This window comes from Chelonia mydas, chromosome 2 (assembly GCF_015237465.2).
Source record: "Chelonia mydas isolate rCheMyd1 chromosome 2, rCheMyd1.pri.v2, whole genome shotgun sequence".
Classification (NCBI taxonomy): Eukaryota; Metazoa; Chordata; order Testudines; family Cheloniidae; genus Chelonia; species Chelonia mydas.
In genome coordinates, this window is record NC_057850.1 from 229,861,312 (window position 1) to 229,885,694 (window position 24,383).

Below are 24,383 nucleotides of genomic sequence, written 5' to 3' on the forward strand. Positions count from 1 at the left end.
ATGGCTGCTCAGCCTGCAGCTTCCCCATGAAGCTTTAATGTAGGACTTCAAGGGGAGCCATCAACTTGAAAGTCACACTTCCATCTGAAAAGGCTGAACTACATTGTTACAAGTAACCCCTAAGGGATTGGGGGTGGGGGGAATCTTTCCCTTTTTTTTCAGTTTTATTGCTTTACTAACTTGACAGCTCTTTAAGGTATAGTGAGTTTTGTTGATGGTGCTTATCCTTCCCCAATCCCTTTAAAGGGATGTGTACCAGTAACATCAGCACCAGAGCTGAAATTGAAATAAATTATGAACAAACAGCAAGCAGGTGTGTGCCCAGAGAGAATAGGTAGGGGAGAGGATGGGTGAGCCTGAGCATGTTTAGTGTTCTGCTCTCAGGACTATCCAAAAGATTTCTCTAAACATAAAGAGAGGAGCAGAAAACCCTTATAACAATTTTTTAAATGTCAGGAGTTACTATTCAAAGGTTGCTCTACCAGGAAACTGATTTTGTTTTTAATGCATCAGTTAAAAAAATCATATTGACAGTATCACCTTCAGTGGTATCAAGAGCTTTTGGCTCCTACCCAACAGGCGAATTTCACAATAGCTTTAATAAAACTTTTGTAGAGTTTTGCTACATTTTTCTGTTTGGATTGCTGTGCTTTGGAACAAAGGTATGAATAATGTTTTTTGAGGTAGCATGATTCATAACGCATAATTTAACATTCCAATATCAACAGAGTTGAGTATACTTTTCCTTGCACTTTTTCATAATTATTTGCATTTCTTGGACAATACACTGATATTCTGTCATTACCAACATTACTACAGTAGTGGTTTTTACGTTTTGAATTAAGAAACTAATTAATCTAAATCTGTTTCCATTAAGATCATTCTTTTGAATTAATGACCTGCACAGCTCTTCTATTCTTGCTTTGTAAAAGAGGCATGTATTCATATATTTATAGTTTATATATAAACTTTGAAAATTAATTTAATGCTCATGAAAGTGGGTGACTAGGAGCACTGGCAGTTGTTGTGCAAATTTTCCCACATAACTCCACTACCTCAATCACATCAATGCCAACTCGCAACTGCTTGCTTGCAAGTCATTCTTAGGCCACTCTGGAATCCATCATGTGCAGTGGTTTAATGATGTATAAAAACAGTGACTAACTTCACACCAGCAAACTATCATTTGTAGCTTGGTGGAATGGTTTATGCATTGGCCAGTACAACCTACCTCTTCATTTAAAAAATGTCTTAAATCTATCACACACAAAATAACATTAACCAACTCATTTTATTGGTATTAACAAACAGCAGTTTTTACTTTAATTCAATATCTTTTCTACAGCATAGTGACCCAAATCAGGCACTATGGTGTACATGTGGCCTCTTCTAGCCTATGACTCAGGGCCCCTGGGTTCACTTCCCTGCTGTGCCATAGACTTCCTGTGTGACCTGGGGCAAGTTACTTAGTTTCTCGACAGTTCAGCTCCCCATCTGTAAAATGGAGATAATAGCATTTTCCTATCTCACAGAGGAGTTGTGAGGATAACTACATTAAAGATTGTGAGGTGCTTAGATACTATGGTAATAGAGGCCATTTCAGTGGGATAGATAGACAGATAGATTAGATCCAGCAGAGTAACTCTGTTACAACATCTAAACTAGTGTATTTTTAATTAGTTTCTGTAAAAGTTATAGAAATTTATTTTATTTCAGTATAGAAAGAACTACAGTGGTACACTGAACACTCAACTCACATGTGCAACACAAAACATAAATATGAATATTATAGAACATAATCTTTAAGTTCCATGCACATTACGTGTCTTTGCAGGAAAATGGCTGCTCAGCTGTATGGCACAATTATAAAAATCCATATATTCAAAATATAGGTTACAATATAGGCATTCCCTTTCTTCTTCACCCTCCATAATACACACACTGCATACAATAACCACTGCAGCTCATCCAAAATGAGGCAAAAATAAGTTAAACCCAAATCCTAGGCCCACAGCTACCTCACACATAGCTTACACGTATCTAGATAGGGATGGGGAAGCCACAGTACATAAGCTTCTTTTAAAGTCACAGACTCCATTTTATCTCACAATATATAGAGAAGAATCAAGTGCATGAAACATTTCTTGGTAGATCATATGAATAGGTAAATATTAACTGTAACTAAATAAATAATTCTGATTACATGCAAGCAGCCCCCCTTATGCTGTTATAATTGTCCCTTTATGTGGATCTTCTCCCATTCGGTGCTTGGGGGAAAGGATGGTAACTGCTTCTACATCACTGTGCCCCCATTTCCCAGGCCACACACAGATCTTTTTGCAGGGTCAGATATCTTAAGTTAGGTAGGAGGCAGAGAGAGGTGGGAGGAGGGCTGGCATGATGATGTACATAGCTTCCCATTCTTCACAAAACCAGCGAAAAAGCCAACAGAAAGTTAATTCAGCCTAAGTCTACAATATCTGTTCCATTGCCCTCTATACCCCAGGAAAAACACCTTTGAAAGGAATTTCAGGGATGGGGTGGGGGTTTCTGGCAATACAACTCTCAGAGCCAGGTGAGCTAAGTACCCAGTATAGTCCCTAAGCACAGGTGATGGGGGACCTACTCAGTTGTATAATGAAAAGTCTTAGCTTTCAAATACAGGCAACATGTATTGTTAATAACAGTTGAAGATACAGGCAGGTGCATCTGTTTCTTGACAAAAGGGAAATACATGTGACATATCACTTGTTAATATAAAACCTTAGAGGAGAGTGTATCAATAAAAAAGAAAGGGAAATACAATTCAGAATGACTTGGTTAGTTTAGAAAAGGGACAGGTGAGTAGTTTATAGAAATCAGTGTGGAAAACTGTAAGGTGCTGAACCTATGAATCAAAAACAGGAGGAAATTTCCCTTCAACTGTTTCATGATGTTTATAAAGCATTAAAAAGAAAGGTAGATACACAGAAATTGTTGATCCTCTAAGTTGATTAGTTCTTCACAGGAAATGTTGACTTCAGTGGGAGTTGAGAGCATTTAGAAGAGTGATGCTCAGACATCCGTAGTTCAGGAGCCAAATTAGCGATCATCATTACCCAAAAGAGTCACAGTACTGTGAATTCATTGTTTCATTTACTATATATATATTGTAAGCAGAGTCAGGATGGGCTCCACCCTGACATCTGGTGGTGAGGTGTGGCAAGTAGTGGAAAAGAACTTCAGGGGCTGATCTCAATTTGCATAGGCACACCCACCCCGCCTAGAATGAGGCCATAACTGCCCAAATGGTCACTTTGGCTGTTGTGGGATCCCCAGTGTCTTTGTTATTGGGGCGGGAAGAGTAAATTGTTATTACCCTGATTATGGGAACTGTGCTTGGAACTGTACTTGGCCTTTTGTTATGATGGAGGGACTCACCATCAAATGAGTAGCACTCGCTAGGCAAGGGATATGGGTTCCAAAACTCTGTGAATTGAGAGAGACTTGAGACAGGTATTAGTACCTGGTGGTGTGGGCCCCTTTGTGAGGGCCTGAAGCACCAATTGCACCTCTGTCTCTCTCCACTGTGGAATGTCAGAGCTAATTTTGGGTCTATTAAGAGTCTTGCTGCAGGTACTGTGCTGCATTCACTTTGGCCTTATGGTGCACCAGCACTAAGGCCCCCACTACTATGAGCTGAAATCACTGAGAGCTGAAATCACTAAGAGCACTGTGTCAAGTAGTGGGGAGCCAGAAGATCTAGAATGCAGTGGTGCTGTTCGTGAGACGGCGAGCTGTACAGAGTAGAGCTGTTCGTGAGACGGCGAGCTGTGCAGAGCGGAGCCGTTCGTGAGACGGCGAGCTGTGCAGAGCGGAGCCGGTCGTGGTGGAGTGGAGCCGTTCGTGAGACAGCGGCGTGTTCGTGAGACGGCGAGCTGAGCAGAGCTGTTCGTGAGACGGCGAGCTGTGCAGAGCGGAGCTGTTCGTGAGACGGCGAGCTGAGCAGAGCTGTTCGTGAGACGGCGAGCTGTGCAGAGCGGAGCTGGTCGTGGTGGAGCGGAGCCGTTCGTGAGACAGCGTAGCAGAGCAGAGCCCTGTGGGGCAGTCAGCTTCAGGACACGTAAGGTACCCCTTACCTCTTTCCCCCACACACAGGCACATTTTAGCCAGACTGGGGAGTAACACTCTGCAGATGAACTTTTGAACTCTGGGGCTGGACTTTTTGGATTTTGGGTGATTTGAGGATTGCTGGACTCAAGAGCCGTTTGGGTTCTGGGACTCAAGAACCCGAGGGAAAGGATGTGGCCCAATTTTCTGGGGTGGGTCTTTGCTCATGGTTTGGTTAATGAACACTAGTTGTGGTGTTTCCCCAATTTAATGCTGATGTCGTTTACCTCATGTTATTAAAGATTCTCTACTACACCGAGACTCTGTGCTTGCGAGAGGGGAAGTATTGCCTCTTTGAGGCGCCCGGGGGTGTGTAAGATTTTCCCAGGTCACTGGGTGGGGGCTCGAGCCAGTTTTGTATTTGCTTTGATGAGAGGGAACCCCTGTGTACTGAACCCGGCCCTTGCTGCTATCAACTTGGCCTAGCAGAAGGGTTACATATAATTCTCACAGCACAATGACTGACCAGGTATTATTATTTTATCAAGTACGATTGGTTAATAACTTAGTAAAAGCATCCAGATTGGTTAATAACTTAGACTGGTTAATAATTAAATCACACAGTGTTTTAATATCATGTGCTACAAAGAGCTGCAGGAGACACATTAAAGAGCCACTTGCGGCTTGTGAGCCTCAGTCCTGAATATCACTGATTTAGTACTTCCAAGGGTGTTCCAGCACCTCACAGGATCGGGTCTCTAAACGTTGTGCAGAATGATTTACATCAGTGACAGAGTACAAAGGGAAATCAAAACTGGTGTTAATAGGGGCATTCATTAGAAATTGGAAGAAATCATTCCGGCCTTGTACAAGAGTTAGTGATGCAAGATTATTAGATATTTTAGGGATACGCTTAAGAAAAACAAAACCTTTCATATTTACTGTACCATAGATCATTGGGTCTAATCCATTCTAGACCAGTAAAGGAAAATAGTCACCTTTTTATCTCTGTTTGGCAGTCTATTTAAAATAAATTAATAGTCCAGTTCTTTGTGCACAGCTGACTACAGCACAAGAACGACCATTCACAACTGGCACTTTTCATTGGCAGTCTGAGCAGAGAATCTAAGGATTTCATTGGCATGGAGACTGAAATACGCTCTCAAGCCAAAAGGTGCTCCCTTGAGAACATGGTTGAGGTATGTAGGGTAGAGGAGAGCCACTACCTGTGCTGTTCACAGCCTGTTAATAGAACACTTTTATTTCCATTATTGTTCGACGAGCACCTTTCAGTATGCTTTACTGGGAACAGTGGGCAGAGTTCTGGTTACATTATTATAAAGATGACATTTTACAAACAGAGAAAGTACAATTAAGGACAACCAGATTGCTCTGAGCAGTAGATGGATTTCTGTAGTTGTGTTTTAAATATTCAAATAAATAAATTAAATTATTTAAAGCAGTTAAAAGAATACAAGTAAAAGGCAACTAATTAGCAAGACTGTAAACATTAATTGTTGAAAATCATGAGAAAAATGTGACTATGTAATTATGATCTATAAATAAGGCTGCAATTCTGTCACGGAGGTCACAGATTCCGTGATTTTCTGCGACCCCTGTGACTTTTGCAGCTGCAATGGCTGGTGCAGCTGATCCCAGGGCTGCCAGAGCAGCTGGCCCTAGGGCCTGCAGCTGGAGCGCCCCGTGGCCAGCTGCACAGACCGCTGCTTGGGTGGCCCAAGACAGCTGGCCCCAGGGAGCGTCTTAGCAGCGGTCCTAGGGGCTGCCCTGGGGCCAGCCGCACCAGCCGTTGCTTGGATGGTCCCGGGGGAGTGGCCTGGGCCTGGGAGCACCTGAGCAGTGATCCTGGGGTCTGCCTCGGAGCCAGCCGCTCCACCTGCTGCATGGGCGGCTGGCCTCAGGGAGCACCCAAGCAGCGGTCCCAGGGCAGCTGGCCCTGGGGAGGGCCCAAGCAGCAGTCCCTGGGGTCTCGGAGCCTCAGGTGGCTGGGGACAGTCAGACCCTGTGGCCAGTGCAGCGGTGTCCTGAGGCCCCCCCAGAGCAGCAGCACCTGGGGCCCCAGGAGCTGCTAAGTTTTTGTCAGGGGTATTTATATAGTAAAAGTCATGGACAGGTCATGGCCATGAATTTTTGTTTATTGCCCGTGACCTGTCCATGACTTTTACTAAAAATAACCGTGACTAAATCTTAGCCTTATTTATAAACAATTACATTTTAGTAAATATATTCTCACCTTAGCATTTTCAATGCAGGGACAGATAGCCCACGCCGCACTTGCTTGAACATTCGGATGAGGATTTTTCAACAAGGACCACAACAAACGAACTCCATCTAAGCGGTCAATTATCCTATTATAGAAACAGACATTATAAAATCATAATTAATTATGGAGTAAACAATGTAAAATTGAAATGATGTAATTTTGTTTCAAAAGTCATGTCAAGAAATATTGGTGTGATTTTTTAATAAACAATCTTGTGTTAAGTGCTAGTGGTTTATTGGCAACTAAATATTATCAAGATTTTCTATAAATGTTACTCACTGTCACTAGATGGTTGTGCACAAATTTTTTAGACCAAAACGTGTTTTCTAATTAAAGTTTATGGATGTTGTTTATTTTTTCTCAGTATTTACACTTAAAATCCATTATTCAAGGAACCAAACAAACTGCATTATATCTAGGACTCATGTAAACCTAGAAACAAGCCATGTGAGATTTTAATGAGCTGCATGCAAGGTGAAACCTTAATTCAAACATACTAGTTTCTTTCATATAGTAACAAATATTTTCCAAAACAAATATTTATGCCAAAAAACTATGTACTTAACTTTTTATTCAGTTTATGTTTAATTTATTTACTTCACAATATGACATATTTTAAAGTCCTGTGTTTCTAATCTAGCATTAGGAATTAAAATGGTCACACCACAGTGCATCCTTTGTTGGGCATGAATAACGTGTAACTTGTTTCCCATGTGTTCCCTACTAACAAGACTAACATTGAACACTGTGTTATAATTACTTAAACACACAGTAATCAGAGTATCTTCATGAGTAGCGGAAAAATGAATTATCATCAGATTCATCTCTACACCATCTGTCTTATGTGTACATATCAATCCATCTAGGGGATCATAACTTCACATTAGGGTCCACTGAGTACTTTAAATGGAGAGGAAGGCCAAACAAAACTTAATATCCTTTACAAACATGTCTTTGTTCAGAAAGATATGTTAAACTCAAAGCAGATGAGATGAAGATAAAGAAAATCAGGCATACTTTGATTTCTAACTTCAAAAGTAAAAGTTTAATTGTACACTGATAGTGCACATCTTCTATTGTGAATCTTATAAAATATCACACAAAAATATACAATTTGTGTTCACTATGTAAAAGTTTGTCAGGATTTTTTAAAAGTAAGTATAAAATCAGTTCTGTATGTAATCATACAATTATTTGATGCAGAAGAAATGACTTACGACATGAACTCTGTTTAAAGTAATGTGGGGCATTACTTACAACAAATTGATGCAACCTGGTTATTTTGCTTTCAAAATCTAGACTTTTTCCCCAGAACTAAGGAGAACCTGTTTTAAAAAGCTCTTTTTAATGTAAGACCTGCTAAATTGAAGGCAGTCTCATTTATACACTCTGTGCCAAATATACCAACTGCCAGAAGAAAAGTCAACTGAGAAAGTAAGAAATCAGAGTTCACATTGGCAGTAGCAGAACAAACCATAACAGCATAATAACACAGAACACAACTTTGTATAAATATATGTAAAACATTGGTCCACATAGTAACAAAGACTGAAGGACAACTTTCAAAATCTCATATAGTTCAGCAGTACTTTCCTGTGAAAACACAAACAGGAAACTTTTTGCTGTTGGACTTAATTGATAAAGGGCACAGTATATATCTGGTGTTTACTTCAGTGAAGCCAATGTAGTTAACACCACTGGTGTGAGAGCAAAAGAAAGCCCAAAGGGATTGAAGATGTACAGCAGTCTTCCAAAACAGTAATGAAAATATACCAGCCCAGGTGCAAATTATGATCTTTCACCATAACCATAATGAGAATAATGAAAAGAAAAAAAAACCCCTCACCTTAATAATAGTTAATTTTCCTGAGAAAATTAAAATGTGTGCACAATTTGTAGACCATTAGTAGTAGTAATCACAATGTGCTAGTGGCCTTGCTATTATCATATGGTAAGGACTTTTGGGGGGGAGGGTTGACGGCGTTTCCTATAAGCATAATGGCAGAAGTGAATTTTTGAGGAGGAGGATAAGGTGGTGGCTTTACAGATTATGACTTTCCCCTTGCATGTAAGAGGCAGCATGGGAGAAAGTACAAAGGGACAGATATTTAAAGGTATCTAGACACTTAAAGATGAAGATAGGTGCCTAGTGAGATTTTCAAAAGCACACAAGACCCTAATAGTAGAGTGCTTGTGGGAGAACCAGACAAGCATGCAATCACGATTAGCAGCTTGCCTTGGTAGACGCGGCAGCCAGCGATTATCCAAGAAATCACCTGACCCAAAAAGTAGCTCCAGTTTGTTTTCTCCCCTAGTATTATGACAGTAACTTGGTAAACTATAGAAGATATAGTGTCTTCTACTCAGAAGAACATCTTGTTACTATAATCATTCTTTTCTCTCCCTCATCTCTTGAGGTTCCGCTGCATCTCTGCTGGAGCCCCAAAGATTCCCCTCATTTTGCCCTGTTTTACAATTCCATCACATAGATTCCAGTAATAGCCACATTTCTACCAGCAACAAACAAAACTGCTTTTGAATGGGAGGTATTTCCTCCCGAGTGGCTAAATATATTACCTAAGCAAATATGGTAGCACCTAACTGCTACCAGCCTTAGAATAAAGGGACAGAAATTATGCATTGAGCTCAGGTTTCCTGCACTGCACTACAGAGAACAACTTCTAGGCTGGTTCAGCTTTCTCTTGTATTTTCCTTTAATCCTCCTTTCCCTTGCAAATTGACTGTCATTTTGTTTTCAGTATTCCTATCTGCTATTCTAGTCTGTAGTTTCTCATACTGCACTCATCACCACAATGCGTCTTGGCTCAAGTTAGGTTGTCTCCCATATTATTATCATTTATTTGAATGACAGTAGCACCTGTTGCCACGACTGAGATTGGGACACCATTGCGCTAGGTACTGCACAAACACTTAATAAGAGATTGTTCCTGTCCCATAGAGTTTGCAAACAAAACAGAAGAGTCATAAAAAAGGCAGAAGAAATAAATTATTATCCCCTTTTACAGACGTTACTGAGGCACACAGAGATTATGTGATTTTCCCAGGGTCACACAGGGACTGTGTGGCAGAGTTGAGAAACTGACCAGGTTTCCTGAGTCACAGTTCAGTGGAACTGAAACTATCACAAAACTATCCTTCCTCCTTGAAGCATCTGTCACTTCCCAATGCCTGACTTGGCTTTTCTGGAAGCAACATTTCTTGTGTGTGACTAAAGTTGAGGCTATTGATTAACAGTATAACCAACTGACTGACTTCACTAGTGGTTTGTTCTTTAAAATGTTTAAGAGACCAAGAAACCAAATTTAGTCAAATTTATTGTCTAAAGATAAAGCAATACAGTAAGAAAAGAAGACATACATACCCTCCTTCAAGGAAGCAATTCTTATCTCACAGCATGTTCATCTTACACAGAAGGTGTGCTTTAAACATACGCCCTTAAATGTACTTCTATTTATATTGTGGTTGTTTACAAGCTAAAAGCCCCCTGTACATCACTTGAAGTTTAAGTTTAACCCACCGGTTTGTGCCAGCTTTGTCTGGGGTTCCCAAATTCTAATCGCAGAAAACCAAACACCCTTGCCCCACCTACTTCCCCACCGTCCTGCCCAAGCCCCACACCTTCCCCGAGGCCCTGCCCCTGCTCAATCCATCCCCCCTCCCTCCATTGCTCGCTCCCCACCACCCTCACTCACTCGCTTATTTTCACCAGGCTGTTCCAAGAGATTAGGGTGTGGGAGAGGGTGAAGGCTCCACCTGGGGGGTGCGGGCTCTGGGGTAGGGCTAGGGATGAGGGGTTTGGGGTGCAGAAGGGAGCTCAGGGATCTGGGGTGGGGCCAAGGGGATCAGAGTGTGGGAGGGGGCTCTGGGCTGGGGCAGGGGATTGGGGTGTGAGAGGGGGTGAGGGCTCTGGTTGTGAGTGCGGGCTCTGGGGTGGGGACATGGATGAGGGATTTGGGGTGCAGGAGGGGGCTCCGGGCTGGGGGGTGGGGCTGAGGGGTTCGGAGTGTTGGAGGGAGCTCCGGCCTGAGACAGGGGGTTGGGATATGGAAGGGGATAGGGGCTGTTGTGCAGGCTCTAGGGTGGCACCAGAAATGAGGGGTTCAAGGCATGGGAGGGGGCTCCAGGCTGGGATAGGGGGTTGGGGTGCAGGAGGGGGTGTGGGGTGTGGGCTCTGGGAGGGAGTTTGGATGTGGAAGGGAATTCCGAGATGGGGCAGGGGGTTGGGGTGTAGGAGGGGGTTCATGATGTGGACTCTGGGCGGCGCTGACCTCAGGCAGCTCACAGGAAGTGGCAACATGTCCCTTCAGCTCCTAGATGGAGGGGTGGCCAGGGGGCTTTGCATGATGACCCCGCCCACAGGCACCATCCCCGCAGCTCCCATCAGCCACAGTTCCTGGCTGATGGGAGCTGCGGAGCAGGCCCTCAGGGCAGGGGCAGTGTGCAGAGCCCCCATGGCCGCCTCTCTGCCTAGGAGCCGGAGGGTCATGCTGGCTGCTTCCCGGGAGCCATGTGGAGCCAGGCAGGGAGCCTGCCAGTCCCACTGCACCACCAATCGGACTTTTAATGGCCTAGTCTGTGGTGCTGACCAGAGCCACCAGGGTCCCTTTTCAATCAGGTGTTCCAGTCAAAAAACGGACACCTGGCAACCCCAGCTTTGTCCTTAGTACATCCCTGTACTTTCCCATATCTTGTTTTGAATACTACATTCCACGTGATGATGAGCCATGATAGTACTTCCTAACTGTACTTGGTATAGACTATTCATGTATTATTGCTTTGACAAGTTTCCTATTTTCTAATGCCAAAGCTGACTTTAGCTTTGCAAAGCATTGTGGGATACTTGACATGGTGGAACAGAATTGTGGAAGGAGCATAATACATTCAATTAACATACCTTCCCAACATCCATATATATAATGTATATTATATTAATACTATGTACATAATACCATTAATGTGGTGGTTACTACATCTAACAAATACATATTGGCTAACAAAGCTCTGTTTCTGGTGAGATGGCTTTTTCTCCATCTGTTTTTTTTTTTTTTTGTCTTTACCTCTTCTTAGTCTTTCCTGTTTTCCTTTTCTCTTCTGCTGCTCTCTCACACATTCCCCATTGCTTATTTCCTTTAGCCATGATTTTCTTCTTGCTACATAAATGGCTGCATGCACAACTGCAAAGTCTAAGTCAAGTATTGGTAAGCTATGTACTATTTCAGAATAATACATTCAAAAATGTCTAATGGAAAATGGAGGCAAATATTAAATTTATTATATTCCTCATCAGGTATATATTGACTATAGCTGAATTATGCAGATTCATACGAAAATGACTTATTGGCCCTCACACAAAATTCCCAGTGAAATCAATGCTACAAGAGTGTAGCTATGCTCAAATTCTGGCTCACAAAGTCCATTCAAGATGGAATAACCAGAACAAGAAACACTGGTGACCAAATCCTGTAAAGTGCTGAGCACCTGCAATTTGCATTGGAGTCAATGGACCCAATCCTGCTCCTATTAAAGGAAGTTCTGCCATTCTCTTCAACAATGGAACTGTACTGGGCCAAAAGAGACTTAAAATGCATAATAAGAAAGAATGGACATATGTGCTATGTCGACGGGTGAAACCCTCCCATTGACATAGTGCTGTCTACACCGGAAATTTGGTTGGTATAACTGTGTCGCTCAGGGGTGTGGATTTTCCACACTCCTGAGCAACGTAGCTATACTGACATAAATCTGTAGTGTACACCAGGGCTTAGCTGTTACTGAACTGCACTCAGTGCAGCTGAGACATGGAGCTGGGGAAAAGGTAGCTGTATGCTACCTTTTCAGGCCCAGAGTTCTGGGGCTGGCTGGAGACTGGTCTGGCTTGTTCAGTGGCACAATTTAGAGCAGCCTGTAAGTTTTCCATGGCCTCAAGCAGCTGTTCTGGAAACTGGGAATAACCAGATTGTATTCCATCTGTGCCCTTTTCCACTGGCCACAACCTCTATACCACGAACCAAGAGTGAGGGTGGCATAGAGCTGCTGTCAGTTCTGCACTATTTGAGGATTCCCCTTACAAAAGGGGAATTCCCAGGAGGCTAAGCAAAACAAATTTCCGGGGGCACTCAAAACAGCTGACCAACTGTATGTACATAGAATGCATGCCTTATGGGCACTGAATTTCAAAGCAATTCAGTCAGTTTCCTAATATGAGATGCTGCTGCTGTTTCTATGACCAATTCTGAGCAGACTTTGGTCATACTGGAGAGGTGGTTACTTAGTACAGATAATTTAACATCATAAAATGCTTGGGAAGACCTTGGGGTTGTTGCTTAGGATCACTAGTTGCTTAATAAAGACGGTCTTTCATACAGGTTTCACTGTATTTATTTTAAAGACCTTCAAGGTCATCATGGCTAAGTTTGTTTGCTGGCCAGGATAACAGTTCCAGGAATACAAATCAATTTTCTATTCCTATGTTTTAATAAAAATGTAATCTATACAAACTGATTTTACATTCAAATAATTTGATATTGAATATTTCCAGCGTAAATTTTAACATGGATTGCTCAAACAAACATGCATGCCCTCTAGACATCTGTTTGTTATATCTATCATCTTCTTGAAACTCTACTATTTGCCAGCACTTTTGAGAAGTCTGGGAGTATCTCCTGCCAACTCAGACCACATATACAAACATAAACAAACAATGTTATACTGAGCCTATTTTGTGCTCACTGGTAAAATTACAGGGTTTACTTCTGGTAGAGTGTAATCTCATCTTTTCTGACACCACAATTTAATATGTTTTTTAAAACTTTCACAATATTTGTTGCAAACTGCTTTGATAAACTGTATATCAGCGACTCTAAATCCATCTGGCTAAAATATTCTTATATTTTAGTCCATAATACTCTAATGCCTCAGCATTGAAAACTAGATTTAAAATCTATAGATTTTCTAAACAAAAGGGTTCATGAAAATGTAGTAAAATTTAAAAAACGGAATAAGAAATAAAAGCATGTAGAATCATTAATAGAAAAAGAATGACTGGAAAAGAACTTCCTCAAAATAAAAAATAAGAACATTGCAGTTGGTGGGGACACATCACTACATAAAGTTGTGCAGGAGAACAGATATGGAAAATAAAGCATTTTGTACCCTGGATTGGTGAAGCTCGCTCACGTAGCTATGTTTTGAGAAAAGATAAATTATCTCTTGCTATACAAGTGCCTACCATACCACCATGAAGAAGCTTCCATACTCACCCAGCCTCCAAGGGCTTCATCCTGTGTTGCCATCCTGAGAATGAGGGAGTGGACTAATTTGGAGAAAAACTTAATTTCAGAATGAAGAGGTAGATCAGAGCTACACCTCATGATCCATCTCTTCCCTCCCCATGCCCATATCTACACTTAGAACAATTTAATTTCCATGGGTTGTCTTAGAATATCATCAAGGTTAGATGCAGCATAGCAGAAAGTGCCAACTCAGACACTCTGTATGCAGAGAAATTTAATTTCACTCCAAAAGAACCATAGAGAAAACAAAGAGAAAAGATCTACAGAAAACCTATCTTCATAAGAGATGGAACTGGATTAATGTATAATCATCTAATCCTACCCCCTTGTCAATGCAGGTTTGCTCTCTGCACTATATTTTCTAGTGCTTTTGGCAGTCTAGAACTTAATCATTCCATGTTATGGGGATTCCAGCATTTCCCTTAGGAGATTATTCCACAGTCTAATAGACTTCTCTATTGAAACTTTTCCTGATATTCAACCTAAATTTTCATTTTCTTAATCCCATCGTCCTAATTATACCCTCTTGAACAATTCTAAATGATTCCTCTCCATCCTCATTATTTGCAATATTCAATTTAGGAACTTGAGTATTTATTTTTTTAATTAATTACACAAAGTACTAGGTAAGTTCCCCTGTCAAACAGTGTGTATGGATTCAGATAGCTGGTAGTAATTGCTTACGCTAACATGATGACTTTAGTAATGCATGAGATCTGGTTCCAGGAAAAACAGAGATGCCACATAATAAGAGATTGCTCAACCATAGCTTGCTGAACAAATGCAGCTAGGGAACAACACAATGCTAGTTTCCATTTGAAAATGTTCAATCTACACTAAGGTCCAGATGTGGCTGTGATGTGGCTACTTTGCCCTGTGCTGCTGGTGAATATTGGGTCAAGAACAGCTGGACATGGGAGGATCACCTCAGTGCAAGGGAATCCGCCCATGGTGCAGAGCTGGAGTTGCAGCTCCTAACCTCCTTACCCCTGCCTTCCTGCCAGGTATAGGGGGAAGGGAGGGTATAAGACCTACAAGTCAGATTTGCAAAGGGAAGAACTAACAGTACAAACAGGTGATCTACTAGAACAAATCTGAAGCCACTCACTGGAAAAAACAAATAGGAATTGTGGGAGATAAGAGGGGATCAGTTAGCTGAATCAGAGAGGGCACAAAAACTGGAGCCAGAAGCTCTCACCACCTGAAAGACATACAAAAGTATCCAAGGGAGCTTGCTTTGTTTTTTTTTTCTGGAGGAAGACATTTGTGGATACCCATCACCTTGAAAAGACTGAAAATGAAAGATGGGTATATGAAGAGGTTGCCAGGAGACCAAAAAAGGAGCATTTCGCCTGCCAGGTTCAGATAGTTATTCTGGGCACAATTGAGCAGACCCCTCAAAAAGAAGTTACTTGCTGACATTATTCCTATATAAAGGTGTAGTAGGGAATGAGGTGGCAAGCACTCCTACACAGCACTCCTATCAAATTAAAAACCATTAACAAAATGAGATGACAAAGGATTCCAGGCAATCATCTTTCATCAGGGTAATTTGCAGCCCCACCAGCGCTCTGAAAAGATTAACGGGGATGGAGTGAATAAGGGCACTGTAGTCCTTTCTGCTGACATGATGAACACTTAGACTTTGTCTATGGTAGCACTTTTGTCAGCAAAACGTTTGTCAGTCAGGGTGTGAAAAAAACACACCCCTGACCAATATAAGTTTAACCAACAAAAGTGCTGTTGTGGACAGCGCTATGTCGGCAGGACAGCATTTCCCATCGACATAGCTACCGCCGCTTGTTGGGCTGTGATTTAATTATGCCAACAGGAGAGCAGTGGTCCAGAGTGTAGACAAAGCCTACTGTTTCAAAGTCTTGTGGCTGGGAGAAATTCACAATGAGAGTAACTTACCAAAACATTTACATTTAGCTGCCTTTTTTTAAAAATGAGAAGATATGGGGCGGGGCAGGATTTGGGAAAGGGCTGTGTGTTATTTTTCTGATTTATTTTATATAATTGCAATATCAATTTATTTTTAGGTACATATTTGTATATGTTTCTAAATCTGATTTATTATAACATGATAATATATTATCCTGTATTTATATTCTGGGATGAGGAGGGGATCTAAAATCAACTAATCTAAATACTTAGTACTTGAGCTGTTTAGTGTACTAATAGATTCCAAACCATGGAACGGTCACTTCTCTACATTAAAAAACTGTACAGCGGGTGGTCCAATGTTCCTCACCTTATTAAAAAAAACTATAAAAATTCAATGGTATGCTTAAAAAATAGCAGCCCGAGAGTACATGTAGAGCAGAATGGAGAGCTGACTATGATTACACCTAGATCAGGACAGAGAACTGACTGCCTTTAATCTCTGTACAGCATTTAAAATACCCAGGGTGAAATTATGGCTCCTGCTGGATGCCATCCTGTGATGATAAGTTCTATATACCTTTAGAAAAACATATATATTAGACAGAGTTTTTGATTGGCCAAGGTTCTTATATTTAGTTCTTATAATCTTTCCACTCAAATTAATCCCTTCAGCCCTATTTTTCGTATTCTTCTCTCAATCTCTCCAGTGAATCTCATTCTGATTCAGAGGTGTCCAGATCTGAATACAATATTTCCAGTGGGGTCTCTTGCTATTTGTAATAATGTCAGAAATTTCAGTTCTAGCAGTAGTGTCGGTTATTAATAGCTTGAGGGAAATTGCTCATCAGTTTTGGCAAATTCAAGGCTATTACTATTCCCCATAAACCTTGTGATGGGTTTCAACATGATACTGCCAAACTCTATTTTCAGTATTTCAGTATCATTAAGTTGGTAGTTGATTATCCTTCCTTGATTATTATAGCAGCACCAAACTACTGAAGTGACAGAGGTTGAACAATGTCTATATAAAGCCTTTACTTTGAACTAGCCATAACTTTAGTTAATATATTCCTTTGAAGCTAAGACTTTCCATACTTGTTTCCAAGCTTGCTGTTAGTCAGAAAAAGATGATTTTTGACAAGTTTCACAAAACTGCTGTAGACAATTGTGAGGTATCAGAACATAAAAAAAAACCCTCCAATTTTTCAAATCAAGGCTGGAGAGCTGTGCGAGGCAGAGGAAAGTTCTGCAAAATACGTTCCCCATTCCTGTCCCCATGGAAGCTCTCCTGCAGGTGTTCTGTGGGGTTCAGACTCTACTGATCTTGCTGGGAGAGGGTAGGGGCAGTGTTATGGGGCCAATAGACTTCTCTCTGCTGATTGAATCAGATTTATCTGGCCTACAACTCCTCTCCCTTGGAAAGGGTGGATTTTCAGGGGCAACAACTGGCAGAGGACTCTGTAGCAGCAGAGCTCCACTAGCAGCAGTCGGCTTCCAAAGAATTTTCTTTGCTTTCTATGGCCTACAGGAGATCCACAGAGTTTTGGTGCCCAATTCCGGGCTGGTTCTATTGGAGTGAGGAAGCCAACCTGCCTCCTTCCTCACCAAGGGAAGAATTTGCCAGCTTTTATGTGAGAAAAACCTGAAAAAGGGGGAATATCAGGTGCTAATCTTTTTAATTGAAGGTTTGTTTTGCATATTATTCATAAACAACTTCATTGGAAACTTTACATTAGGCATGCCATTAGTCCCTAGTAAACATTAATCATTTTGCCTAAATAAAACAAAGAATACACTGAACATGCATAGAACATGATGCAACCACATGGGACTAAGATTCTCACTATGGTTCTCTTCACTGATTCTGCTTGCCTGTCTAGGTTTCTCTGTCCATTCTCACAATATCTTGCCACTATTTGTGCAAACTCTTCTGTACAGCTCCACCTCATGAACTGGCCATCTCTTTTCAGACCACATCTGAAAACATATTTTTCTCCCTTCCTATCTCTATCCTTATCACTATTGGCATGGAGGGGAATAGTTTGTTCAGAAGGAGAGGCAGGAAAAAAAGGGAGTGGATGCTGCATCGTACATCAAGAATATATACAGTTGTTCTAAGCAGACTCGGATTAACCACTGTGCACTCGGTGCACTTGCATGAGGCCCCCATCTCTGGGGGGGCTACCGACCACTGGAAAAAGAAAATCAGTCTGCACACACACACAAAAATCAACCCAAGGCCAGGAAGAGAGCATGGCAAGGCATCACTGGGGCAGGGCAATGCTTCATGCTGAGGTGAGAGCCAATGGACTAGAGCGGAGAACCAGAACAGCCCCATGAGACAGGAGTCTCTGTGGGCTGAGTGAGGAGCAGGCTTGCTCTCTAACCCCACCAGGGGCAGGTCTGACCCTTCCCTCGAGGCCTCCCACCCCTCAGAATAGAATCCCCTCCAGGGCCGGCTACCCCCTGAGGGCAGGACCCAACCCCCAGGGCCTCTCTACACCATACTGCAAAGGGCCCCAAACTCTTTAATCCAGCCCTGGTTCTGAGGTACACAAGAAGGTGAGAGGCAGACCAATTGAAAGTGTCTGGGTGAATACAGAAGGGGGGAAAAGGGTGCAGTGTCATGGTAGGAGTCTAATATAGACCACCAACTCAAGAGGAGGAGGTGAATGAGGCATTTCTAGAACAAACAACAGAAATATCCAAAACACAAGACCTGGTAGTAATGGGGGACTTTAACTACCCAGACGTCTGTTGGAAATCTTTAATCAAAGTTCTTAGAATGTGTTGGGGACATCTTGTTTCAGAAGCTGGAGGAAGTAACTGGGGTGGCAGCCATTTTAGACTTTTTACACTTGATTCTGACTAACAGGGAGGAATTGGTTGTGAATCTGAAGGTGGAAGTCAACTTGCATGAAAGTGACCATAAAATTACAGACTTCATATCTTCATTGTGTTGCTCTCCCTCCTTAAAAAGAAAAGGAATACTTGTGGCACCTTAGAGACTAACAAATTTATTTGAGCATAAGCTTTCGTGAGCTACAGCTCACTTCAGCATCTGATGAAGTGAGCTGTAGCTCACGAAAGCTTATGCTCAAATAAATTTGTTAGTCTCTAAGGTGCCACAAGTACTCCTTTTCTTCTTGCGAATACAGACTAACACAGCTGTACTCTGAAACATCTCCCTCCTTACTTTCCTTAGAGTCATGAAATCTGTAATTTTATGATCACTTTCACCCAGGTTGCCTTCCACCTTCAGATTCACAAACTCAGTAAGATCCAATGGAAGAAAATCTATAGGGAAAAGACCCAATGATAAACTATCCCACTGTGGAGGACATAGAAGAAGAATAGTAAGAGTCCAATATGGCTGGATCAGGAGCGCTTTAATAACCTGTTCATTTAAAAGGAATTCTAGAAAAAGTGGATTCAGGGACAAATTGCTAAGGAATAAAAAAGCAATCATCCATGTTTCCATTTTTCTTTCCTCCATACTGGGATAGTTTACTGGTGGGCCTTTAATACTCTCTCTTTGAGAGAAAACTGCCAACTGTCCTGAACTACTTTTCCCCACAGATTTTCTTCCCAGGGGACCTTACTTACCAATTCTCTGAGTTTGTTAAAGTCTGCTTTTTTGAAGTCCACTGTCATCTTGATTTTAGTAACGCTTTTGACACAGTCCCATAAGATACTATGATAAGTAAACTAGGGAAATGTGGTCTAGATGAAATTACTATAAGATGGGTGCACAACTGGTTGAAAAAATATACTCAAACAGTAGTTACAATGGTTTGCTGTCAAACTGGGAGTTCATATCTAGTGGGGTTCTTAAGGGATTTGTTCTGGTCCCAATACTATTTAATATTTTAATTAATTACTTGGATAATGGAGCGGAGAGTAGGCTTATAAATACTGCTGATGACACCAAACTGGGTGAGATTGCAAGCACTTTGGAAGACAGGATTAGAATTCAGAACAACCGTGACAAATTGGAGAACAAGTCTGAAATCAACAGGATGAAATTCAATAAAGACAAATGCAAACTACTACATTAGGAAGGAAAAATCAAATGCATAAACACAAGATGGGGCATAACTGGCCAGACAGCAGCACTGCTGAAAAGGAACTGGGGTATATAGTGGAACACAAATTGAATATGAGTCTGCAAAGTTATGCAGTTGTGAAAAAGACAAATATCATTTCAAGTATATTAACAGGAGTGTCGTATGTGAAACATGGCAGGTAATTGTTCTGTTCTACTTGGCACTTGTGAGGCCTCAGATGGAGTACCGTGTCCAGTTTTGGATGCCACAATTTAAGAAATATATGGACAAATTAGAGACATTCCAGAGGAGAGCAACAAAAATGATAAAAGTTTTAGAAAATCTGACCTATGAGGAAAGGTTAAGAAAAGAGACTGTTTAATCTAGAGAAAAGTAGACTGAGGAGGAACCCGATAATAGTCTTCAAATATGTTAAGGGCTGTTATAGCAAGGATGGTGACCCACTGTTCTATATGTGCACTGAAGACAGGACAAGAAGTAATGGGCTTAATCAGCAGCAAAGGAGATTTTAGGGAAAACTTTCTAACTATAAGGATAGTTAAGTACTAGAACAGGTTACCAAGGGAGGCTGTGGAATCCCTGTCATTAGAGGTTTTTAAGAACAGGTTAGACAAACACCTATCATGGATGGTCTAAGTATATTTAGTCCTGCCTCAGCGTGGGAGGGGACAGACTAGATCAGTGGTTCCCAAACTTTTAAGTAAGGTGACCAACCAATTGCATTTTGTCTTTTTTGTGACCCACCATGGCTCCAAATTTGGTTGCAGCAACATACAGAGTTGGCCCAGTGCCCTTCTGTGTGCCAGATCACTAAAATTTGGTCCAGCTGCCCACCTGTCATAACAGATGGGCAGCCAGGTCAAACCTGGTAAGTGCTGTGATCCTGTGTACCAGGTTGCAATGTCCAGAGTGGGGAGCCAGGACAGGAGCTGCCACTGCAGGGTGGGCTCGCTTTTCAACACCCCCCACCCCAGAATCTCCTCTCTGCAACAGGCCTGCAACCCATCTAGAAATTTTCTGTGACCTACAGTTTGGGAAACACTGGACTAGATGACCTCCTGAGGCCCCTTCCAGCCGTACATTTCTATGATTCTACTAATTAACTCTGTAAAGCATTTGAAATATGGGGTGAAATCCTGGCCCCAATAAAGTCAATGAGCCAATCACAATGGCAGGCCCTATGAACAGGGAGCATACCTCTCAACTGTCCCTTATTGCAAGGAATGTCACTCATTTTAGTCCCAAAATTAGCTACTTTCCACACATTAGGTATCCCCTCACTTTTTTGTCGACACTTACAGAAAAAAATTATTTTTACAAAAGGAATGAACCCCACAGCATTTTAAGTTTCCTGCATGAATAGTTGTTTTGTGTCTCACATTTTGGTTTTGTCACACATTATGTCCCACATCTGGTGTTTGGCATTGAGTGATATGGTAGTGATTGTTTATCCTCATCTCCCTTGCTAGCCAAATTGCCTAAAAAAGGATAGTGTGGGGAAGTGGAGGGGCAATGGCTTCAGTTCTCTCTTCACTGGCCTGTCTGTGCAGCAGAACTGGTACACCAGGGAAAACGATGGATGACCCAGAGTGTGCACCCCCCGTGAATGATGGGGAACTCTAGTGTCTCATTCCTTTAAGGTGCTGAGCACTAAATCCAGCAAATCATTTAAGCATATGCTGAATTTTAAGCATGTGATTAGTTCCACTGAAGTCAACGGAATTAAATCACATGCTTAGACTTAAATATGTACTTAATTGCTTTTCTGGATCAGGACCAGAGTGCTCTGCATCTTGCAGGACTGAATCCTGGGAAAGATTGCAGCACAATCTCTCCCAGTGCTGCTGAGGGATGGAGCAGATCTGCACTGCAGTCTGCAAAGATTTACGTGTCAGTCGCACAGTCTAGCTCATAATAAGTAGTTAGCTGTGCCTGCTTTTTTTCTAGTAATAAAAAATAAATTTTAGTCCCGGACTACAAATTTGCTTCCTTAGTTATCTAGTGTTGAGAATAATTTCAATGGAGAAAAATTTTCGTATGATTCTAATTTGAGATTTGATTCCTTCTCCCAATCTTGGCAACCCTTTTTAAAATTTCCTCCCAAACAACCTGTACTCTCTCCTTCTCAAACACAAGATGGACTTTGTTTGACCACAATTTTAGCAATAACTTATGTTATTTTTGGTGCTTAGACTGACCACATTTCAGAATGAAGCTATCCATATTGGGTATTTGAAGTGATAGCCCTGAGTACTGGAGTATGTCTGAGGTTTCACGAGTGTCAATTAATATTTATTGGTGTTTGAATTTCTCTGTTGATTTATGATGTTCTTTCTGTTGGGTTAATATATTAGTGTATAAGGCTATTGCTTACAATTCTTCATATGAAATATGCTGTGGAGTTTATTTCATTTATGCATACTTTTATAGTACATGACTAACACTGTTCATATATGCCATGTTTACAGTTGTGTACTATCTAGGCTTTTGCCACTGGGTGACAGCCAAAGCATGAAAACAAAAGCCCTATTCAGCAAAAGGAATCCTTGCAGTGCTATATGAATATCAAGTGAATTATGCAAATCAGAACAGCAGGAGAATAAGACAACTATCTCTTTCTGGCCATGCTCATGTGTAAGGAGGGAATTATGCCCACAACCTTGGGGAAAATGTCCCTGTTCTAAACACAGCAGACATACTAAATGCTGACCTGGATATTTTATTGGAACATTTCTCACAAAATGTAATGTTTGATTTTTGCAAGCTGTACAAATCTGACATTAGAAAACAAGTCAGAGAGCAGTAAAACACCAGCTTTTTTTTTCTGAATAAAACACCAGCTTTTTTCTTTGGTTCTGTGTGTGTGCAGGTGGGAGTGGGGGCTGTATACTTGCATAAAAAGAGAAAAGGGGGGGTGTTAATTTATAAAGAGAATTAACATGGATTTTTTGTTTCCAAATCAAAATACTAATAATATTCCTATTATAAGAGTTTCAAAAAAACCTTTTTCATGGTGCTAACTGAACACATTTCTGTTACTATAACTTTTCTATAATTTGAGCCTCTATGTGGGGTAGGTTGAGGAAAAATATGTCTTCAGCTGTGAGCACTTGAAAACAGGAATTTATAAACTAGTTCTGAAAGTTTAAATCAGATTGGATAAAATCAATAATTTTAAAGGTTTATCCTAATCTTTCAAGAACACAAAAGCTTTTTCTTCCGATACAGTATTTTTATGCTGAAATGTTTGTCTTTCTACATAGTATTATCTACAGTAACACATAACAAAAACACACATTCTGTGGAAAGCCAAAAATACAGGTATTGTTCTAAACAGTCACTGAATAAAGCCAACACTAACTTGACAAAAGCAAAACTTATAAATGTGCTTACACTGTGAAACAACTGAGAAATTAACTGGAGTTTTAATGCAGAGGGGGTTCATACTAGTGTGTTATGAATAATATTCTGAGCTGGTTGATATTAAAATAATACATCACGTAAGTTATTTGTCCCATTATACCAAATAACTATTCTGTGACTTAAATGCAGAATCTGATGGCAAATAAATCTCTCCTTTTTTTTATTTCGCATAACAACCTTAACTATATTCATGTTAGAATGCCCAATGTTTAGCCAACACAACTTTCAGGATTTTTCATTTACGTGAACCATTTAAAATGAAGATGAGCAACTTACATCATATTTTCAGGTTCTGTTGCACAAGCTCCCACTGCTTTGGTGACATTCACAAGAAGTGCCTTATTGGTTCCAGTAAGTAAATTAACTAGGGATGGGATGCCACCACATTTCCGGATAATAGCTCTATTTGCCGGCTCCTGGCAGCATTCCCCTAATGCTCCAACCACATTCACAAGGACTTCTTCAGGTTGATCTGTTAGCAGTACTACCAAAGTTTCAATGGCTTTGTATTCCCGAAATCTAAATGTTAACAAAACAATAAAAAAACAAAAACATAATTTCCATTGTATTAAGGTTACAAGATAATGTTTTCATTTTATAAACAAATTGCTTTGCTAAACAAACAACTGCATGTGTTATTCATTCAAAAATAGTTAATGCAAATGTAATGTACATTAGTGACACAGTACAGTGAGGAGAGGCTGAGGGAACTGGTCTTATTTAGTCTGCAGAAGAGAAGAGTGAGGAGGGATTTGATAGCTGCCTTCAACTACCTGAAGGGGGGTCCCAAAGAGGATGGAGTAGGCTGTTCTGGGTGGTGGCAGATGACAGAACAAGGAGCAATGGTCTCAAGTTGCAGTGGGGGAGGTCTAGGTTGGATCTTAGGAAAAACTATTTCACTAGGAGGGTGGTGAAGCACTGGAATGGGTTACCTAGGGAGGTGGTGGAATCTCCATCCTTAGAGATTTATAAGGCCAGGCTTAACAAAGCCCTGACTGGGATGATTTACTTGGGGTTGGTCCTGCTTTAAGCAAGGGGTTGGACTAGCTGATTTCCTGAGGTCTCTTCCAACCCTAATCTTCTATGATTCTATGACTTTTTAATATTTTTCTCTTATTTCAATTACTAGGTTTTTTTTAAAAAGGAAAAACAATATCAATTTATTCCCAATTTAACCACTCACCATCAAAAATAAAGTTTGCTTATTTTTATTTTATTAACACTGGAGATGATTGGTTTTGGATTTTGCTACAGTATGATCACATAAGTCTAGTGCATGTGTTCACACATTATCTACTTATTTATTTTATACTGGTTAAT

The 24,383-nt window shown here is 41.0% G+C and overlaps 1 protein-coding gene across 1 annotated transcript in view; it reads right to left on the minus strand.

Annotated features, from left to right (window-relative positions):
• Positions 1 to 24,383, minus strand: part of ODAD2 (outer dynein arm docking complex subunit 2) — a 191,105-nt gene that overhangs the window by 65,281 nt on the left and 101,441 nt on the right. Inside the window, exons 16-17 of the mRNA XM_037890904.2 lie at positions 23,340 to 23,582; positions 6,344 to 6,458 (exon numbers count right to left, since the gene is read on the minus strand). Coding sequence (XP_037746832.1) covers positions 6,344 to 6,458; positions 23,340 to 23,582 — 358 coding nt within the window. The remainder of the gene's footprint in view (positions 1 to 6,343; positions 6,459 to 23,339; positions 23,583 to 24,383) is intronic.